At 47.7% G+C, this 15347-nt stretch overlaps 1 protein-coding gene across 1 annotated transcript in view; it reads right to left on the bottom strand.

Annotated features, from left to right (window-relative positions):
* FAM83A (family with sequence similarity 83 member A) overlaps positions 1 to 13775 on the bottom strand; it is a 29616-nt gene extending 15841 nt beyond the window's left edge. The window contains exons 1-3 of the mRNA XM_029591968.1: positions 13180 to 13775; positions 6984 to 7151; positions 5222 to 5346 (exon numbers count right to left, since the gene is read on the bottom strand). Coding sequence (XP_029447828.1) covers positions 5222 to 5346; positions 6984 to 7151; positions 13180 to 13647 — 761 coding nt within the window. The 5' untranslated portion in view covers positions 13648 to 13775. The remainder of the gene's footprint in view (positions 1 to 5221; positions 5347 to 6983; positions 7152 to 13179) is intronic.
* Between the last annotated feature and the right edge of the window lie 1572 nt (positions 13776 to 15347).

The following is a 15347-nucleotide window of genomic DNA, read 5'->3' as shown; positions in this document are numbered from 1 at the left end:
GCGATTTTGGAGTGGGAGCCCCAGCCTGTCAGGAAATATCCACAATTTGTGAGATCAGAAACAATCCTGTTTTTCCAACCCACCCCCGCCATAGCCGGCACGAGAGACTGATCCCTGCAGCACATATGGCTTTCCTCAAAGTACAAAGCACTGCTTCCAAAATTATTGAAAGACACATCCATCTGCACAGGGAGTGCTGAAAATTAAAGAAAAAACCCCCGCAAAAACCAAAATTTCTGCTCTGTTAAGCCTCCTTCTCCGCTTTCCTGCTTTCTGTCTCGGGGACACAGCACATTTTGCCAAATGCAGAGTCTGTGCTGTGCCGCCAAGAACCTCAGTACAAATGTTCCGAAAACCCCTAGGTCGAGCAGGTCATCTTTGTCGGTTCTGCATTAAATCGTTACTATTGCAATGTTCGAGTGCTCACAGATACAAGAGGGGCATAATGTGCAAGAGTGGGTCTTAGCATAAATAAAATCTACAATGTTTGGCATGAGCTTTCTACATATTTCAATAGTTTGTGATGTATACATGGAAAATGGAATTGTTTTTGCCCTCTGGAGGAATAGTCTTCAGGAAAGAAGAATCTACTAACGTTTACAGGCAGCAATAAGCAAAAGGATTTTAAGCAGGTAAGTGCCTGTGTACCCACGTAAAAACAAGGTTTGATTACTGCAGCCTACATCCCCCCACCCACCATGAATGTTTTTAGCTGCATGATAAAAAGGGCAGGAAGATTTCATTTTGAAACCTCTGTGCGTACTTTCCCCGAGTGTATTGCTTGCATGTAGGTGCAGAGAATGCGGGTACAGATGCTGGCTGTGTTTTCAGGAGGGGTGCGCTGCGAGGAGTTCCCCTGTTAAAATGTGCTTGCTGGCACCCCAAGATCCCCGCACGGGGGTGTCCAAATTGCCCTCAGAGAATGCTAGAAGACAGACACCAGTGCATTAGGACCCTATCTGAAGAGATGATCACGAGGGGCACACTGTAATTTCCTTTGTTAGACTAAGAGGAAAGTTTTAGGAAGGACCAGAAGCTGAAGGGAAAAATACTAAAAAAAAAAAAGAGTTATTCTTACTCCAACTTGTGCTCTTCGATTTTTCTCTTTCTCCTCTGGTCCAGATCAGTCAGTTTCCCTGTCGCTCCCCATTCCTCCACATCCCTTCTGCCTCTTCCTCCTCACGTTTTCACTCTAATCTTTTTTTCTCCCCCCCCCCCCCCCCCCCCCACTGCTTTCTCACTTCCTCTTCCCGTCTCCTCCCTTTATCCCTGGAATTGCCTCTAGCTGGCAGAAGGATTTTTACAATATGACGACACCACGCATCACAAAAGCGGGAGTTAATTAAAATGCTCTGGCTTTGTGCCTGTAATGATACCAATTTGTGTAACGCTGACAGAGGAAATCACTCAGGCTGGGAAACTCCCCTACATAGGCTCATAATTTGAGGGCACATTTCGGCTCTTTCCCTGTAGAGTGTCCTGGTTTTAGGCACTGGAACCCAAACAGTTTCTCCTGTTATATTATCCGTAAGCTCGCAAGCCTGCAAAGGTCAGGTCTTCAGAAGGGAAGGTCTGAAGAACTCAACTTCGTGGTCTTGGAAGCTCTTTGCACGATTCTGATATCGGCCCATTGGTACCATAAGCTGCAAAGAAACTGGATCTCACCAGGACCAACAGGGTTGCTAGAATTCCTACTCTGTGGCAAACAGGAAAAACTTCTATTAAAAAAAAAAAATATATATATATATGACCACCTCTTAGGTGTAGTAAATGATGTGGAACTTCATTTTCGGTGTGGGTGTAATTTGTTGTTCAGAAGTAAAGAGATGGAACGCAGACGCTGTATTTTCGCACGGCTCCCAGGGATATAAAGTGCTGGAGGTCACACAGAGTTCACGGCAGAGAGACGTCTTTAAACGTGTGTCCCAGGAGCTGCTCGTGAATCATTGCTCAGTGCTTCAAGCACAGATTAGACCATACCTTGGCAGTAAAAGTGCACAACTTCATGCTCCGAATGGGGTTATTTTGAATGTTGTATACTAATAGAGCAAATCAGTTTCCTGATCCTCGTTAAATGCCTGCTTAACACTTCTTAACATTTCCATCATATGTATAATATCGTTTCTTTTGGACCCCTAATCCCTCTTGATCCCTTCTTAAAAAAAAAAACAAAAAACCAAGGAGCCTTAGGGCCAGGAGTCCCGCTCATCATTATCTGACATTCAAGCAAAATAAATGCAGTGCAGTTTTAATCTAAAGTGCTCTGGGGCTGGCACACGAAAGAAATGTATGTACGACATCAAAATTCTCACATCGGAGGCACCTCCAAGCAGGAGAATGCTGGCAAGCAACATCAGGCTCTTAAGATCTCCTGAACAAGACATCCTAAAGGTCAGACTTGGGTCGCTTTCCTGTTCAGGCACAGAATTCACAGAGGAAAGAGAAAGTGGGTCGGAGGTTACATTAGCTCTGTGCGTTACCCCCCTGCTCCCTTCTCCTAGGAAATCAATATCAGAGCCTTAGGTAGGAGCCTTCGTTTTCAGTGTAAACCGATTTTCACCCATAAATTCCTGGATTTTTCTTTAAAAAAAAAAAAAAAAAAAAAGTGACATTCGGTTTAATCCGATATTCACCCTGATTTTAGGCTCATTAAAAAGCCGCTCCAGAGCTGCAGATGCAGCTTTTCAAGGCCTCCAGCCACTGCTGAAAGCCAGGGTGGCCCAAAGCGTATGCTGTGTTTCAAGTTCCACCCTCACCAGCGAAAGGACTCCCCTTCCAGCGCTGCCCGTGCCGTGTTTCAAGGCCTGCCGCCTCGCCCCACAAGCGGCCGAACCGCCTGCTGTCGGAGGCCATGAATGCACCAGATGGCTAGAGAGATCAATTACTGGGAACGTCAGCAGTCGACAGGCATGAATGCATTTCACGCAGGCCCTGTCCACCAGATGCACTTTCCGGCAGGCTCCCTGGACTTGTGTAAAAGCAGAAGTGCGGCGTTGCAGAGCGAGGGAGCCTCAGTAAGCATGCTGCTGAGACAGAGAAGAAGCAGCCTGGGGCCACCACTGGTGAGGATGAATGCTGTTGCAGTGTGGGAGGGCGAAATGGAGGGGGTGGAGGAAAGAGAGAGAGAGAGGGGGGCATGTTAAGCAGTGGATGGAGTAGAGATGTGGATGCGAGAATCTGTTAAATGTTTGGTCTTGGCTTCGGCCCACCAAGATAAACTCCAGACCTTACCCAGAAAAATAAGTTGTTTTTTTTTCCCAACTGATTTTCCCCTGTTTTTGTTCTTATCATAATTAACTGATAAATTCCCGGGAAAAACAAAAAAGAACAAAAGAACAAACAGAAATGAAGATCCCTAACAATAGGGCAATCCTGACAGAAAGCAGTGTTGCTTACCTGTAACTTGTGTTCTCTTTGACCGGCAGGATTAACAATCCCACAAGTGGGTGACATTATTGCACAGCACTGTATATGGTGAGGGTCAGCTTTTTGGCTAGACAGAAGTCCAGAAGTCTTACCACATGTGCAATAAGCACTGCACCAAGTGGCCCTTAGCAAAGCTCCTTCAGGCTAAGTCAGAACTAAGGGCACGCAGGCTAGAGCGCTGCGTTTGGAAGGATGTGAAGTGATTATAATAAGTTTTCGGAAAGGATTAAAAACGTATTTGTTTAGGGAAGCTTTTAAGTGTTGAATTGTATTATTTTAGCTATTTAAAGTATTGTTGTGCTTCTGATGCAAGGAAAGGTCTTTGTTTAGGTTTATTTTGTATGTTTCTAATGTTGTAATCTACCTCGAACAACTTGTTTGGCAAGAATGCGGAAAGGAAATGGCGCCCACTGACCCCGAGACGGACGCCATTTTGACATCACTTTGATGCCAGTCCCAGGGCCAGCTGGCACCATTTTAAAAAAGAGATACCAGTGGAGCAGGAGTGATTGGGCATCACTCCTGCCCCTTTCTAGCAGAAAGATCCCTATGGATGGGATAAGTGGGGGCTGAGGAGGTCCCTGGCCCCAGATGATTTCTGGAGTGGGGAGGCCCTGGCTGGACTTGGCTCAGCCCAGCCAGATAGACCCTATCCCCCAGCTTGGTGGGGATACATTATTTGCTGAGATTTGAAAATAGCGCATGCTATTTGCCGAAAAAACCCCAAAAACCCCACACCCCTGAACATTTTCAGCGGATTATAAATGAAATGTTGGCAGCTAAATATCCAGTTAGTTAACCTAGCCATATCTGTCTATTAGGTGGGTTAACTATTTTTACCCGCATAAAAACAGGTGCCTGAGTCTTGGAAGGTTTAATGTTACTGCAGGAGTAATGCACATGCTGTAAACATTGCTGCAGCTCCCTACATAGACCTGTATTCCTGCAAACGACGCTGGAAGCCAAGTTCTAATTACTGCAGTACTACTGGAACCAACAACAAAATGTTAGGCACAGGAAGAAGGATTTCCCAAGTCATAACCTCCTATGGTTAGGAATGACGAGGTTCATTTGAGGTAGTTATGATGGCTTTACCGAATGACAGTATATAAAACTCAACAAATAAATAAATAAATAAATAGTATTTATAAGAAATGAATGGAGAGCAGTATCCCTTCAAAAGGGTCTGGTTGTCCATTTTTAAGGATAAAACGCAGATGGAACTGAAGCCTCGGTTCCATCCGTTCTTATTGAGAGTTTGGTCAAAGAGACTGCAATCCCAGACAGGATGCAAAACCCTAGCTGTCATCTGCATATTGAGTTTTGTGCAAGATTTGCTGGATCAGAAGCTGAGATCTGAATTAAGGGACACAGAAAATGGGGCTGGGAGGAGTGGGTTGAAATAGACAGAGTCATCCTCGGTCTCTGAAATTTGGAGTTCAGATGATCTGGTTCCTGTGTACCAAACACATGCAGCCAAAAAAGAGTCCAAGAAAAAGCATGAACGAGAAGGCCTTATATCAGATGAACTGAGCCGAAAATTAATTGTGGGACCACAAAAACAGTGTACGTGTACACATAAATACGGAAGAATACAGGAGGAGGAGTCAGAGCTTGACAGATGGAGAGAGCCGCAAAGGCCGGCAGCGAGCCTAAGGGTAGCAGTCTGGTGGTTGAGAGTCTGGATACGTGGGGTTTGATTTATATCTGGGTCCACCTGGAGGAAAACCTAAGAATATTTCATCCCATTACAAAAAAGTATCACCAGGAAGTGCCCGTCTGGCTGAGAGCGTACCTGTAGGTTCCTGAGAGCACGAGTCTCCAGTCCGAGATCAGGAATTTCTCCTGGATTTGACCCGAGAATTTCTTGCCCGATTTTGCACAGTAAACGTCTCCCGTAACGCTTCGAATGGAAATATTCTGAGGGGGAAAACAAGAAATAAAAAAAAAAAAAAAAAGGGAGAGAAAGGAAAATAAAGTAAGATTTAGGTTTTTCATCCCCACAGGTTTTTGCCCCATTACTTTTATTAGCACAATGCTAAATGCAAGTCCATAAAAACAGGACTGGTTCACTTTGTCCAAAGAATATAAATGGATAAGCGCGGACAGATTTAAAAAAAAAGACAAATCTGGGCCTGCAGCCAGGACACCCCCTCTCCCCCTGAGTGATGTACAAGTTGGGGACCAGCAGGCCCATGCTCCCTCCCCCAAACCCCTCAAATTCTTGTGAGCACGTGGTGGGCCCACCGAGAAAACAAGCCAATCCCTCCCCTCCAGCAAGAAATGTAAGGTAAGAGCGACCCTCCCACCTCCCCAAGCAAACACCAAGCCTCTGCCGGCACCCCACCACATGGTCCCGGTACGCTCTGTGTCCCAGCCCTGAAATGCCCTGGCTGGGCAATAGGATGGGCAAGGCACCTTCCACAGCTGAACCCAGCAGAGTGCACCCACCACACAGCACAAGTCACCCGTCTTTACCCCCTCCCTAGGCCTAAAGGCAGCACAGCAATCAACAGAAAGCGAGCAGTGCAGAGTCAGAAGCAGCCTGGACCCGGTCCCGTAGTGGTTTGCGATGGAAGAGAAAAAGCGGCAAAAGGGTGTCTTGGGTTTTGGTTCTGCTGGCTCCTCTGGGCTTCCAACTCGGTTGGAACTGGCCTCCGTTGGACTGTGCGAAAAAACAGAGAGACAACCTTATGCCGTGGAAAGATTTATTAATTTATTGTAATATAGAGCCCGACTCCGGCCGAGTTTCGCCAATTAAGGCTGCATCAGGGGATGACTTTTGATGGCAAAAGAAACTACATAAGTATATACTTTTGTAGTAATGTTATCAAGTCAAATTTCAATCTTGATCCTGTATATAGCTCTCTTCGCTTCGCGAACTGGCAGCGTATCTCGCTCAAAATTGTGTAGAAATAAGGCAAAAATAAACCGGATGTGTCTATAATATTTTACAACCTCTCAACCGCAATAAGACAGGTCCTCGTATTGCTAAAGCGAAGCGAAGAGAGCTATATACAGGATCAAGATTGAAATTTGACTTGATAACATTACTACAAAAGTATATACTTATGTAGTTTCTTTTGCCATCAAAAGTCATCCCCTGATGCAGCCTTAATTGGCAAAACTCGGCCGGAGTCGGGCTCTATATTACAATAAATTAATAAATCTTTCCACGGCATAAGGTTGTCTCTTTGTTTTTTTGCCTTGGCTACGTGGTCCCACCTTCCGATTTGTTTTATTGGATCTCCATTGGACTGTGGCACCATGATCCCAGGGGGATGGGGGGTGTTCCCCTATTTTAGTATCTCCTCTCAATAAAGCCCAGCCTTGGCCGGGGATAAACAAACCGAGGCCGGTGAGCCACGGCAGACACTCCTGGCCCTGGCCAACCCCCAGAAGGTGGGGAGATCTGACCCAAGCGTCAAGGCCAGGTTCCTCCACGTGGCAACGCCCGCCACTCACCACTGGAACCGGCCCACGCAGCAAGAAAACCTGAAACCTTTGGGTTTTCTCGATCTGAGGAGTTCAAACGCAGGAGGGACCCTGGGAAGTACCTTGAGATGAATGTCTTTGATCTGGAGCTTGTCGCACATCTCAGTGAAGAGTTCCAACTTGCTCAGATCGAGCAACAGGTAGACAAAGACGTTGCGTTTGTGGGCGGCCTCCAGCACGTCGCAGAAGATCTCCACGTCCGTGAATTCGTCCATCATGATAGCAAGTACCTGAGGGGGGGAAAAAAAAAAAAAAAATGATAAACAGGGTATAGAGGCAGCATAGAAAGGTGTCCAAGGAAGGGAATCGCACTTGGGCATCACTCTGGGAATATTCCGGAAACCCTGCACTTAGAACCTGCAGGACGATGCCTCCTATTCCGCTCGTCATTTCATGGCTGGGGAGAACTCAGTCTGAAGGTTAGGGAAGCCGCCTGGGGGTGGGGGTGGGGGGGAGAGAATACAGAGCAGAGAATGCAAAATGGATAGCCACAATGAATATGCAAGACTTAAATTTGCATATATTGAGTCTCCATGGTATGCAGATTTATGTCATGCATATTCATTGAGGCTAACCTGAAAACCTGCCTAACTGTGGGGGGGTCCCTCAGGACAGGTTTGGGAAGCCCTGATCTAGCTTATCATAATTAGTTTTGTGCCCAAAAAGCATATTTTCTGCGCAACAAAACCTGTTTTATGTGCAGAACTCATGGTTTATGCACACAGATCCAGAGCACAGAAGGCCCACACCTCAAACTCCCCGCAGACTTAACATTATTCCCAGAAACTTTACTCCTGGTAGGGAAACAAATATTGCTTGCGCTCCTCTCTGCATCAGGGGTAGTGGCTAGATTAACATGGGATTTCCATGAAGACGCGCTGACGTCTGTGCACATGCTCGGGACTGTTTGCGCGTGCCAAACTCCTCCAACATCACTCTCTGCTTTAGGGGGGCACGGAGAAGGGTGGCGGGAAAGAGAAATTGGATTCGGAGACAACCAAAACGAGCCCAGATTTTTTGTTTTGTTTTGTTTTTGTTTTTTTTACAGTCTGGGATACTTATATAAGGGAAAAGCCACAGGACTCTTTCCTCGGCCAACTGCATAAGCAAAGCACGTCAAACAGCACCGTCTGAATTTTCAAGAAGGCTCCTTATCCAGTAAAACCCTTAAGAGAAACACAGGGGTAACCTGCACTGAACAGCAGATACTACCACAAGAAGCTTGCTGGGCAGAATGGATGGGCCATGTGGTCCTTTTCTGCCGTCATTTCCACGTTACTACGTTTCAACCGGGAGTAAAACTTGTGCACAGCCCCAGGACTAATCCGTGCGAGCGCATCAGTGCTCGTTACATCGGGGCTGGCAGGGGTTAATAAAGTGATCACACCAGCAGAGTGGTGCTAGCACCCACTAACCCAGCTGACGACACATTTACCAGTCACTGCGGGACTGGACCGCCTCCGATTTGTTGAGCCAGGACAAAGTGACATCCGGTGCACCTTCAAAGCCAGAGGCACTGAGCTTCCTCCCCACTCAGGCAGGGAGGGGGTCATTTTATAACAGCAGCACCACCGCTGGCCAGTTGAGCGGCTGTAGAAAGTGAGCCAGCGCGCACTCGTGAGCCCCCACTGCCTCCGGGCGGGAGGTGAGATTTGTGAGCGTGGGCTGGCTCACTCTCCACCTAAGGAAAGGACCACAGTGACAGCACCGGCCTCACGGCCTGCAGAGCAGCATCTTTAATCAGTTTAACTGCCTTTGCCAGCACCTTATTTCGGAAGTTTTGTTTTAAAACTTTAAATACACTGATGGATGCTGCATTTTGTAGGGAGAGCATCGCATGCCACAAGCTCCTGGAAATGTGAGTGAAACTTTCTAAGCTTAAGCCTAAAACGGTGCTCTGCATCGGGAAAACGGACTTAGGGGTGTGCAGGCAGAAAAATGATGTTTCAAATTTGTTACTCCCCCCCCCCCCCACCATTTTGTTTCAGTGTTTTCTGTTTTGTTTAGTGCAGACTCACATGAAATGGAAAAACAAAACAAAACACGACATCTCTTATAAAAAAGCAAAAGAAAAAAAAAAAACCAGCAAAAGTGAACTTTACAGGATGCCGCCAAACAATGATAATAATATGCATAGGCACCCAGGAAACAGCCTCTAAGAAGTCCACTAAAAATGACATTAAAATAACTGCGTTCAAAAGGAGAGCAAGTGTAGATCAAAACAGACCTTGAATGTTAGTGTTTTTACCCTAACAAGGAATCTCCCACTTTTCTTCTTCTTTACTGCTAATGTTGGCTAATCCCTCCATTATCCCTGCTCTTGCCTTGTCCTAATTTTGGGGCCGATGCAATACGGTGTGCTCATCCGAGCGCACTGTATAACCCGCAGTCGGACGTGGGTTAAATAGACGCAAATCCACCTCCTAATGCGATAGGGGGATTAGCACCTATTTAACGCGCGGAGTGAATGAGATAGCGCTCATCTCATGCAAATGCAAGTGAATGAGGCTACTACTCATTCACTCCGCATGCAATAAAATAAATGCGCGTCTCAGAAGCACATTTATCGCTCAGATATTAACGCCTGCCTGGAGCAGGCGTTAATAGCTGAGCGCATGTAAAAGAAGTACTTCTTCAATAAAAAAAACAAACAAAAAAAAATACTTTGGCAGACTGCCGAGTTATGAAAACGGACGTTGGTAAACTCAGCATCGGTTTTCATAACCAGCCATCTGCCAGGAATGAAAACAGACGCAGAGTTTACCGGCGTCTCTTCATAACCAGCAGCTGCCGCGGGATCGCATTAGCAAGGAGGCGCTGAAGTCGTACAAGCGACCCTAGCGCCTCCTTCCTAGCACGACCCCCTAATTTGGATATTGCATGGCACCCCCCCCCCCCCACCCTTGCGGGCGTCATGCGTGCGTTAAGAAAGCAGACGCTGAAAAGTCAGTTGACCGTTCAGCGCCCGCGAAAATTATTGCATCGGCCCCCTTGTCATCATCTTGCGCGATTGGTTAAACAGATGCAGTGAGCTGTAATCCCGGGGAGTCGGTACCTGCTTGTGATATAATAAATCAGATTCCTGTCTGCCAGGAACAAAACCTAACTGCGGTGTGCAGCAGGGTGAACAACGCAAGTCCAGGGGCATTCGTGACTCAGGGATGAAGAGCAGCGAGGGTGCTCTCTTGTTGCAAGCTGTTCTCTCCCTGCTTTTGTTGAGTGCAGAGGTCAGTTCCTGGTATTAAGTAATTACCGCTGGAAGCCTGGGATAAGTCATGGGATTTTATTTTTCAGTTTGCAACTCGCATGCTCTTTCCTGCCAGAGCCGGGGAGGGGGGTGTCCCGTGGACGTGCTTCCCCTGCCCTCCAGTCCTATGATAAATCAGGGAAGTGTAAAAGATTTTCTTTCCCACCATCTTCTCTCCTGCCGGGAACCACAGTGAAGGCATTCCTTACACTTGCTCCCCCTGCCCCAGGCTTGCTCGCTCGCCTCCTGGCTAGGTGCTTACGTCCAGGTGCCTGTGGTCCTGGAGCAAGGTGGGGAAATTCTGCAGGAATTCCTCCGTAGCTGACGATGACAGCTGTCAGAATATTTGAGACTGCACGTTTGAGCTTAGTAATATTGCAGAAACGGCTTAAGACCAAGAACCAAAGATGAGATACCTACTGCATGGTAGGAAATAAACAGTTAAACTTTACCAAATAAACGGGCCGATACAGGAAAGTCTGCGGGAGAGCGGGCAAATGCCCGCGATATTGTATGCAAATTAGGTTCAGCGGTAGAAACAGGTAAAAAGAGGCGCTAGGGACACTAGTGCGTCCCTAGCGCCTCTTTTGGGACAGGAGCGGCGGCTGTCAGTGGGTTTGACAGCTGATGCTCAATTTTGCCGGTTCTCGAGCCCGCTGACAGCCATGGGTTCGAAAATCGAACGCCAGCAAAACTGAGCGTCCGGTTTTCAACCTGCGAGCCGCAGCCTACTTCGTTTTTTGGGGGTTTTTTTACCCTTCAGGACCTCCGACTTAATATCGCCATGATATTAAGTCGGAGGGTGCACAGAAAAGCAGTTTTTACTGCTTTTCTGTGCACTTCCCCGGCGCCGGCAGAAATTGACGCCTACCTTTGGGTAGGCGCTAATTTCTTAAAGTAAAATGTGCGCCTTGGCTGCACATTTTGTTTTCTGAATCGCGTGGGAATACCTAATAGAGCCATCAACATGCATTTGCATGTTGCGGGCGCTATTAGGTTCGGGGGGGGTTGGACGTGCGTTTTCGACCCCTTACTGAATAAGGGATAACACTAGCGCGTCGAAAACGCGTGTCCAATCAAGGGTTAACATTGGAGTGCACTGTACTGTATCGGCCCGATAGTAATAAGTAAAATTTGTTTAGTGCTAAGGTACAGTTAGATCATGCATGAGGCAGGTGACTGATGCTTCGGTAAAGGGGGGTTCCTACATATTGATAGAGTATTGAATACTGGCTGCTGATTGGTTGATTGCTCATACTTGATCTATAGCTAGTGATAGTAAGTGTGAGTGTAAGCTGTGCCACTCAGAATGCTAGGTACCTGTTTTCTGATGGTGAGGGGTTTCATCAGTTTGCATGCAATCTGATAACCAAATAAAGGAAGTTTAACTGCCTCTGCCAGAACTGTTTCTTAGAGGTTTCACTTTTGCTTAAGGTTTGGAAGAAAATATACAAAGCCACTTTTGGAGGCCTTTCTGGCGAATCCCAAGGGATTTTCCACAAAGGTCTGGACCCCCAACCACTTTTTGTGGCCGAGGCTCCTCTCTTTACTCCTCCTCCCATCTTGTCTCCAGCTCCTTTCCTCTTCTCCCCCTTCCTGCTGGGTTGCCCTTTACCCTGCCTTGCTAGCGGGGTGTACGTCTGGGTTATTTTTGTGTGCTACCATGCTCACTGCTAATAGGTCATTGGTGAAGGGAGAGAGGAAAGATCCATTTCAATAATGCCTTTAATATTTTACTTTATTTTTAATGACTCATATAGCAAAGCAATAGCAGCCAACACATATGGTATCAATCCCACCTCCCCTATTCTCCTTTTCCCTCCCATGAAGTTAGCAAGTAGCACATTTAAAACAAAATCAGAGAACGTTCCCTTTTCACTCAAAGCACAATCAAAATTCTGAAATTAGTTGCCAGAGGATGTGGTTAAGGCAACTAGTGTAGCCGAGTTTAAAAAAGGTTTGGAAGAGTTCCTGGAGACATCCATAAACTGCTATGAGGGAATAGCCACTGCTTGTTGCCAGCATTAGTAGCTTGGGATCTATTTAATGTTTAGGTACTCGCCAGGTACTTGGGATTTCACTTGGCCACTGTTGGAGACAGGATATTGGGCTTGATTGACCCTTGGTCTGACCCAGTATGGCATCTCTTATGTTCTTAACAAAGAAACAAAAACAGAAAAACAGAGAGAATATATAGCCAGAAATCTACATAGAGCCATCCTACTGTCAGTCATTCATACTTATGAAGAGAATTCACAACTGTATTCAAACTTCATTAAGCTTTCTACAGGATAAGCTTTAAAATATCTCTAAGGGGGTATACAGTAAGTGCAACGACCTTAAAATGTTTTTCCCCCTTTCTGCTAATATTAATTTATAGATGCAAGTTCAGCCCCATTCAGTTTAATGATAGTTTCCAATCTGGCCCTGGACTTCAGAGCATCTCTGTTTTTTTTTTAATCTACAGCTGGTTGGCTTTGAGACTAAGGAAAAAAAAAAAAAAAAGACCGATTTGTAAACTGAAAAAAGAATGACATGACTGTCACAAAAAAAAGGAGCATATGCTGTCATTTTAAGGGTATCCTGGCTTTAATTCGTTTGATTCCCTCCCTCTCCTGGCTGCTCCTGTCTCACTCTGTCAGTCAGCCCCTCTCCCCACTTTTTTGCCAAAGAAACAGAAAGGAGGTTTCCTCGGGGCACCCCGTGGTCCGCTTTCAACTCTGCACCCCCATTCAGTCGCACCGATCGCTAGTGCCAGGACCGAGGACTCTCGGAACCGATTCCGGTTTACGCTTCCCAGGATATCGCAACAACAGGTTCAAAGATTGATAAAAGCCAGATCTCAAACAAATGACAAAACCTAGCGATCTCCCTGAAACTTAAATAACAAAAACGAGGGCTGGGGAAGGGGAGCGTTCGCCCACCCCCCTTACTTTCTGATCCAAAAGAACATAAAGCAGGCGGCCCCGGAAAGTGCATCAGAGCTGCTCCCCGGGCAGCATCCCGCGTACCTGGCCGGTCCGGTGGATGCAGCGGCGGACGATCTCGCGCAGGCTGCTGCTCTTCTCCGCCTGGAAGTAGATGGTGGTGCAGCTCTTGTCCCGCAAGTAGGGCTTCTCGGCCGGGTCCCAGCCGGGCAGCGGCTGCGGCGCGTCGCCCTCCGGGTCGGGCGGGAAGACGTAGCCGGAGCGCAGGGAGCCGTCGTCGGGGGCGCCCTCCTCCCGGGGCTCCGGGGCGCAGCGCGGCTCCCGCCGGTGGCGCAGGATGTAGCGCGCCTCGGGCGGGGAGAGGAAGTCCACCTCGCCCTCCTGGCTCAGCGCCCGCCGGTAGGCCTCCTCCCCGTCGTCCAGCAGCGCGTCGGTGGCCAGCCGGGCGCTCTCGCTGGAGCTGAGGTCGAGCTTGGCCTCCAGCGGCGCCCGCTCGCTCTTGGCCTCCTCCAGCCGCCTCTGGATCTTGCCCACGTGGCGCGCTCCGTCCATGGCTTCTGGCTCGCGCTCGCTCTGAGCCGCCTCCGCCCCCCCGCTGGCGCTTTTGTAGCGGCGCGGAGGCAGCCGCGATCGGGTTACAGAGAGGAGGGGAGGAGGGGGGGGTGGAAGTTCGGGACCTTCCGGTGCTCCTCGCCCGTAGGGTGGAGGTGAGTCACGCGGGCCGCTGGCAGAGCTCGGCAGCACCTTCCTTTCCCTTACATGCCTGCAGCCGTCCCGGGACACAAGCGTAGCGGAGTCGCAGGGAAAGCCAAGGCTTCCCACGGAAGAACGGGGAGAAGGATTCTTTTCGATCCTGGGGTGAAGAGGAGAAACGGCGGCTACCACAGCAAAATGTTATGTGAGATCCTGCCCCCCAGGCTAGAAATTAAACCTCACCGGGGACAAAAAGGACCAACCCCAAAACCTGAGATCTGGCCCCATTACCTTTCCTTTACCTGACTTGTTACCATTTAGTCATTTTTTTTCCTACCTCTTTATTTTAATCATTCTGTATAATACTTTGGCAACAGGTGTTGTCATGCCAGTAAAGTTATCTGAATATGTATTTTCCACATCACACAAAAAGCAAGGGAGGATATTTACTGAGAAGTCTGTTTGATTGAAACATGAAAGCAGAAAAAGATGTAAAGGCTATCTAGTCTGCATAAGGATATCGGGTACTCGCTCCTTGAGGTCCTGTTCTTTCTACTTTGGTGCCTTACTGATCTACTTCTGCCTGCCAGGATCTTCATCAATACAGCTATCTTCTTCAGTGAGTAACTAACCTTATCAGTCTGTCTCACCTCCAGCTTCAGTGCTCATCCAAGACTTTCCTATACTCCCTTGCGCTGCCTACCATCTACTCAAGTGTGGGACTAGTCTCCTCTGCTGTGGACCCCTGGACTACTTCTACTGGGTTACCTCACTGCTGCCTTCCACTGAGCAGAACCACCAAGCTGTATAATACATTCAAATTCTCTATGTCTGCGTGTATAGAGTCTAGCCTAGTACTGCAGTTCCTCACGGGGCTCCTCCCCATGGGAGTGTCCATCACCGCAATATCCAAGAATCCACTCCAACACCTCAAAACCATAACAGATTGCTAACTCCATGGATTCGGCTCAGCTCACCGCTTTGCAGGCCATTCCAGGCCTGGCCCAGTGAATCTCCGAACAACAGAATTCATTGGACAACTTGACTGTTGCCTTTAACCAGTTACATGCACAGATGAATACACCAACTAGCGCAGGTAAAGAAGTTATTGCGCCAGAAGTGACGGTCAAGACTACTGTGCCTCTATCTGCTCCAACACGCTTCACGGGTGAAGTTTGGAAATGTGGTGGATTTATCAATCAATGTTGCATGCACTTTTCTCTGCAACCTAACCATTTTCCTATAGCGTATGCCAAGACCACCTATATCCTTTTGTATCTGGACGGAAGAGCGCTGGCTTGGGCCTCACCGCTGTGGGAGCGCAATGACCCTATCCTGAATGATCTTGCCGGGTTTCTTGAACAGTTCAGATCAGTATTCGATGACCCTGCCCGGTACTCAACAGCAGGATCAACTTTGGTTCATCTAAAACAAGGTAATAAACCTTTACCAAACTTTGCCATTGAATTCAAGACGTTGGCTTCAGAATTACATTGGGACCCTAGGTGCCCGAAAACCCTCTTCTTTGAAGGCCTGAACTCCCGATTGAAAGATGAGCT

Source organism: Rhinatrema bivittatum, chromosome 2 (genome assembly GCF_901001135.1).
Source record: "Rhinatrema bivittatum chromosome 2, aRhiBiv1.1, whole genome shotgun sequence".
In the NCBI taxonomy this organism is placed as follows: Eukaryota; Metazoa; Chordata; class Amphibia; order Gymnophiona; family Rhinatrematidae; genus Rhinatrema; species Rhinatrema bivittatum.
The sequence above is the reverse complement of the archived record's forward strand: the minus strand, read 5'-3'. Positions and strand labels throughout refer to the sequence as shown.